This window comes from Alligator sinensis, unplaced genomic scaffold (genome assembly GCF_000455745.1).
Source record: "Alligator sinensis unplaced genomic scaffold, ASM45574v1 scaffold419_1, whole genome shotgun sequence".
NCBI lineage: Eukaryota > Metazoa > Chordata > Crocodylia > Alligatoridae > Alligator > Alligator sinensis.
The window spans coordinates 1,270,719-1,277,185 of record NW_005842360.1 but is presented as its reverse complement, the minus strand read 5'-3'; the positions used below and the strand labels follow the sequence as shown (position 1 = coordinate 1,277,185).

At 44.3% G+C, this 6,467-nt stretch overlaps 1 protein-coding gene across 1 annotated transcript in view; it reads right to left on the bottom strand.

Moving 5' to 3' along the window:
• EIF4H (eukaryotic translation initiation factor 4H) overlaps positions 1–5,006 on the bottom strand; it is a 12,307-nt gene extending 7,301 nt beyond the window's left edge. Inside the window, exons 1-4 of the mRNA XM_025210629.1 lie at positions 4,999–5,006; positions 1,683–1,864; positions 709–773; positions 506–605 (exon numbers count right to left, since the gene is read on the bottom strand). Of these exons, the coding sequence (XP_025066414.1) occupies positions 506–605; positions 709–773; positions 1,683–1,864; positions 4,999–5,006 (355 nt within the window). The remainder of the gene's footprint in view (positions 1–505; positions 606–708; positions 774–1,682; positions 1,865–4,998) is intronic.
• Positions 5,007–6,467: the final 1,461 nt, after the last annotated feature.

Genomic DNA, 6,467 nt, shown 5'->3' with positions numbered 1-6,467 from the left:
CCGGGGCGGGGGTAGCTGCTGGCAGCCACAGAGCCCAGGCTGTGGGGCAGGGGCTTTGGCTGGGGGGCAAGGGGGCACAAGCAGGGCATCTTGCCATGTACCCCTTGCCCTCATTTTGTTTTTCTGCCATGCCGGCACTCTGGCACCTTCCAAGGTAGACATTGTGGTGTTTTTCAGCGCTCCGGCCAAAAAACATGCCTACCCCTGTTCTATGCAGTGAAAAAATAGTAGCAGAACAGACTTTTAGACTGTTGACTATACTCTACATGACACTGGTGGTTTTGGTCTGAGCCAGGACTGACCATGCATTCAGATCTTGGAAGTACAGAGTTTCGATCCTATAACCAAACTCAGGAGTAACAATAACAGAACTAAAAGGGAACAAGCATCATATCGGCTCTACATGCAATTCAAGCAGAAAGTTCATCCATGTGTGCTTTTTTTAAAAAGCATTTCTCACCCTTTCAGCACATTCAATAGCTGTCATTTAATAAGAGAAGATCACCTCTTTCTTCAGGTCCGCCACCTTTCCTGAAGCCAAAGCCACCTTTGTCCTTATTTCTGCCCTCTGCTACGTCCACTCTGAGTGATCGGTCACCCAAAAGCTGGTAAAAACAGAGGGGAGACGCTTGTATTTATTGGCCAAACTGGGTTCCCCAAGAGTTCTAATCTTCTGCTCATCTTTTCATTTAAGGATTAAATACTTACTGCACCATCATATGTAAGAGCTTCCTTAAGTGATTCCACCTCATCGAATTCTACATAACAAAATCCTGCAAAAAAAATCTAAAAAGTTAGTACCAGTTTTAAATAACTTCTTTATCAAAATATTTGCCCTGATTTCCACATATCTGTTATTATTGCCCCCCACTTTCTATTATCCCCATACCAACAAGCTGAGAGCAGAAGTGACTGAGATAAGCACTACAAAAATGAGGCCCTCGAGAAAACAAAAGATATAGCTTTTAGAATACACACCAGTGCTAGAAAGGATCTGATGAGTAATTTTGCTACAGCCGGCTACTAGCAACTATATGCAAGTCCGAGGTTAGCTTCTTTTAACATTGCGGGTTCTCACATCTGGTTAAAGATTTTATTTCTTTGCCTCTACAGGTAAGCAGAAAGTTTACAACTGCATCCCTAGGAAGGACTGGCTCTTCCAAATTTTCCAAGATTAACTGTAGCATCGGTGGGGCTACAATAACAGGTGCGAGTAAACGCCACAGCAAAAGTGTGACCAGGTTAATTTTAATGTCAGTCCTACTACTGTGCTATCTGCCCTCTTCTGGAATCTTCCTTGCTAGCAATTTCATAGCTATCATAGCTTTCTTCCTGCTCCAAGCAAACTGTGCAGAAGAAAACCCAAGAGAATATTCAATTTCCAGGTTCCTTGCAGAGGGCAAAAATTCTACTCTTCTCACCCACATCACCTCCATTTCCTACAAACAACCTCTGGATATAGATTAATGCTCTGGGATCAGCCACTTCATATTCATGTATCATGCACTAGTAAACTCACACGAGTCACTGGCAAGGAAGAAAGTTGCACTAAATTTGCCAGACTAGAGCTGGCTTTAAAGAGAGAGAACCCACAAAGTTAGTGTACACTTACAACGAGTCACTCTTACCACTTGATTAGTCACCTGTTATATATAGAATATCACACCTTTACATTTGCCTACCTTTAAATTTGTCTGTTTCTTTGTCTCTGACTAGTCGTACACTCCTTACACTGAGATCCTTAAAAATTGCATCAATATCTCCTTGAACAGTGTTGAAGGGGAGATTTCCCACGTATGCAGTGAAAGGGGGTTCTGTTGGCAGATCTTTCTTACGGAAGCCAGGGCCAGCACCACCGCGAGACCTATAAGAAATACAAAGTTACAACCCCAGCAACTGCCACAGTGTTTGCATAATAATCAGTGCAGTTAAGTTACTGTTGGACTCTGGTTTTAAGTCACTACAATAACTGGTCAAACATTAGTGCCTCTTTACAAACCATTAGGCAAAACTGAAGAGGAAACTGCCTGAGATGCTACATTAACATTTCCATTCTGAATACCCGACAAAGTAGGTTGTTGCCTCTGCAAGCTCATACCTCTCTGAACCAGTTAGGCTCCATGGTGCCACTCTGTCTTACCTTCTTCATCAATTAAAAACTTATAAGTTGGATAAGAAGCAAATTTGCTCATACTGGCACACCACTGCACCTCAAAGCAAATAGAAGGAACACTCTGGAGGCAGGGAAACTTACCATATTTTCCTCGCATACAATACACCCCAAGAATATTACTATTCAAATAGTAAACAAATGAAAGTGAAAAGTCTGGATTTCAAAAGTCATGGGTAACCAGATTGAAGTAATGTTTTAATATAGCTAAGTGGACAGTAGTCATCTTGTTTTTTGAAAGACGAGAATAAAGAACAAAAGGCTGTTCCAAGATTATGACTGTACAGAGCACAGCTAGAACCTGATCTTTAGCTGATTCACCCTCCCTTCCCTACTTAAAAAGGAAAAAAGGTGATTGCCAACATCTCTGGAGGTGGGTCAACCAACTCCCTCAGCAGTCTAAATAGTAACACAACAGCTGCTACACTGTGGAGCAGGAATTGACCTAGGGTGCTTCTATGCCAGGTCAAAAATCAGCTTAACCTGCTTAATACACATGCCCCGATTTTGGGAGGCTGATTTTTGGGAAATCAGATGACCTGTACCATGGCAAAGGAGGCTGAGTTCCAACTCGTGCTTTTTAAAACAAATATCTTTGACATTTACTTGATTTAGTGATCTAAATTTATATATCTTTAGCTATTTAGCCAGCTAACCTTTAATTTTTGCTTTTTTCTAGTTAAAGCTGTTTTTATAGGACAGGACAGGATACTTCTGACTGCATCAGTCACCTGCTGTAAATATCAACACATTTAGTACTCGGGTGATCACAGAATGATAGAAAATAGGGGTGGAAGGGACCTAGGAAGTCATCTGGTTCAACCCCCTGCTCAAAGCAGGACCATCCCCAACTAGGTCATCCTAGCCAAAGCTTTTGAAAACCTCCAAGGGTGGAGCTTCCGCCACTTCTCTGGGTAACCTGTTCCAGTGTTTTACTACCCTCCTAGTGAGAAAATTCTTCCTAATACCTAACCTAAACTTCCCTTGCTGTAACTTGAGGATGGCCAGGGGCAAGCTCTGGTACTATGAAAATGCACTGTTTGGGCTCCAGAGCCCCAAGTTTGAGCCCTACTCCACTCTCGTGCTGAAGTCTGTCCACAGCTGACTACAGGCGGGTACCTGATCACTGAGGCTGTACAGTTTAAAGTGATGTGACAATGCTGGTCATGTTGCTCCCTTATGCACTGCTGGTTATAGTCACTATTTTAACCACGCTAGCCCAATGAGCCATTAGGCTCAGGTGGACTTTTGCTTTGGAAAAATCCTCGAATTAAAGGCAAGTAACAGGTACATATCTAAGAGTACCAATAAATTCAAAACGGAGCTGGTTTCAGACAGCAGCCTCGAGGCCTAGTGGAGATCTAATGTCACAAATGTTATCCTACACAGGGATCATTAACAGTCGTGAGTTCTTGTAGCAACTGGTTAAAGAATCAACAACACAGAGCTTGCTGAAGACATTATCCTAGAGTAATATACCAGAAAACAGTGCAGAGGCAACAAAGTTTTGCTACAGGACTGAGAAAAAGCCAAACCACATTGAATATCCACTTGTTCAAGAATAGCAGAATGAGGTTGGAAAAGATGGAACAAGCAGAGCGCAGCAGTTTTCAAGCGATGCTCTCAGTTCATAAGCATTAAGGCCCATTTGGCCAACTGCTGTACTTTTTGTTTCAATGTCACTCGTGCCATTGGTAAACCAGAAACACAGCTTAAATGAAAGCACAAGAAAGTGCTGTTTCAACACAGTGTTTAGGCATGCATCAAATCCTTGCATCTGTTTGAAAGCTGGCCTCATTTCTTGCCCAGACGTCTGCTGCTGTACATGCAAGTCCGCTTGTCAAACATGGCACTGACTCCCAGCTGCAAAATTAGTGTCAGGTTCTCCCTTGATTTTATCCCTGGACTAAAAATAGGTTTGCACATTGCTGCCCACCCACCATAAGGTGTATAGCAATAAGCTTTTGCTTATGAATGCTTAGAAGTGATGGCTTTTTATCTGACAATTTACAATCTTTTTCCCCACAGCACCGCCTCAGGATTGAAGGCCAGTCTGTATCAGGATGTGCGTAACAGGCAGTTTCTCTCCAAGGTCAATGAACTCATCACTTTTTCAAATTTACATTCAGTGATCATAATATTTACCAAGGACAACCAATAACGTGAGTAACTTTCACTTCTGTCTAGAAGCTGGATGCTGAGTGGTTTGAACATGTTTCCCGTCAGCTACACATACCCCAGCCTTTGGAAGCTCATCTACTTTTCAGTTGTCTTGCTTGCTGTCTATTTGTTCTCTCTTGTTCCTCTTTTCTCTACCATTTCTACTCATTTTTGTCTTCCTTCCTCAGAGAAGTCTGCATTACTCTAATTCACTAGTGCCAAGATTTCTGAGACCTAGTAAATGACATAGTAAACCAATGTCATTTTTGAGCCTATTGCTGAGGGCAGCATTCTGCTTTCAAATATCACGATCCCTTATACCCACGATACTCAACCAAGTGATTCTCACCCAGGGTGCTGTAGCACCAGACCTCCCGAAGGGTGCTGGCATGTGTGAGGAGGTAAAGTGAGGTGTGAAGGGCAGGCTCAAGGTTGTCCCTGACAGGTCAATCCCCCATCCCCACAGCATGGCCCCTTTGCAATGATTATATATAAACAGGGTTTTTTTTAATTTGCCACTCATTTCACAAAAAGTTATAGAGGAATGCCCTGAATCTAAAATGGTTGAGAACCACTGCCTTACACTAAAAGCACAAGGGCAGATGCATGTTTACCAGCAAAGGTATAAATGTCAGCATTTACCGTTATTCCAGGACCAGCTCACATACCTTGACATTTGGGTACATATCCTACAGGTTTCTTTAAAAGCACTTATGCTTGGTATTTCATCTGTCTGTCTGACATGCTTACAACCTATCTGCAGGTGATAGGCAACATCCAAAAGCTGGAGTTGCCAAGGCCATATGTAGCAGGATAGGTTTTAGTCTCAGAAGACAGAGCCTTGCTTGTGGAGGAAACTCCCCCAAAAATGACTCTTCTTCTGTGTTTCTTCTCTTTTGTGACAAGGACAAACCCATCCTGAAAAGTGCTAAATCAATTTTCATCTTTTTACCACAGACTTTTGTCATTTTTTTAGTGAAAGGAAAAATTTGAATTGGATCAGAAGAGATAAGAAACTATTATCTTAACATTTCTCTCTCAATGTGCACACAGCAGAAAACAATTATTTTCAGAAGAGAATAGAATTGATGTGGAAGAAAGCCAAGCGAGACAGTCAGTTCCAATTCAAAAGCAGATTGTGAACTATCCTAAATTCACAACTCATCTTTTGTGCAATAGGGCTCCTAACTCTATAGAGAGCTCAAGAGAAAACTTAAAGCCATCTCCTGGAATACTGCTGTTGGAAATGGAGCGTTCTCTGTTAGTAAAATTGCTAGTAGCTTAAAAACAGCCAAAGGTCTGGAACAGTGCATTTTCAAGTTCAGTCATCTCTTTTAGCAAAAACCAAGGTATAGGACACTAGAACAGCGGTGGCCAAAATAGCCTGGTGGACCGGATTTGGGCTGCAGGGCCTATTTCATCCAGCCTATAGGTGCCCAGTAATTAACTGTATCCACCCAGCCCACATGCCTTGCTACCCTTGTGAGGAAGGGCTCAGTCCAGCCAGCAGTTTTTGGGCAGGGCTGCAGCTGCCACTGCTGCAGCTGCTGGGGGACCTGCTCAGCTTCCCCAGCCTCCAGTATCTCCTCCTCCTGTCCCTGCTGTAGCATATAGGGAAGTGGTGGGGAGCAGTGGAGGCAGCAGAGCTGCAAGTGCACAGAAGCATGGAGTGTGGGGCTGGTGAGAGCACAGAGCCCTTACCCAAGGGGACAAAGGGAGCGCAGGTGGGCAGGGGATGGATGTGTGGGGTGTAAGGGAGGGCAGGGGGAAGGTATGGAGACACGCCCCCAGACACTCCCCAACAGTGCACAGCCCCCTGCCCCCAGCAGCAGTAGCAGCAGCCTGTGGTGGTCCCTCAGGTTGCTTGTGGCAGCACAGCCACCTAGCAGTCTGCACCTCTGGTTAGTTCTGGGAGTGGCAGATGGTAGCAAGGAGTGGAGCCAGACTGGCACTCCTCTGTTGCATAGAACTCCCTGCGGTGCATGTGCAGCTCCTGGCACCCTTCGCTGGAAGTGGAGGGAAGTCCCAGCAACTACACGTGGCGGCAGGGAGCAGGGCCAGGCCACCAGCCCCATCGTGTGGGGCTTCCCCCTGGGAGCATGCAAGTGTCAGGAGCTGCATGTGCATCACAGGGAGT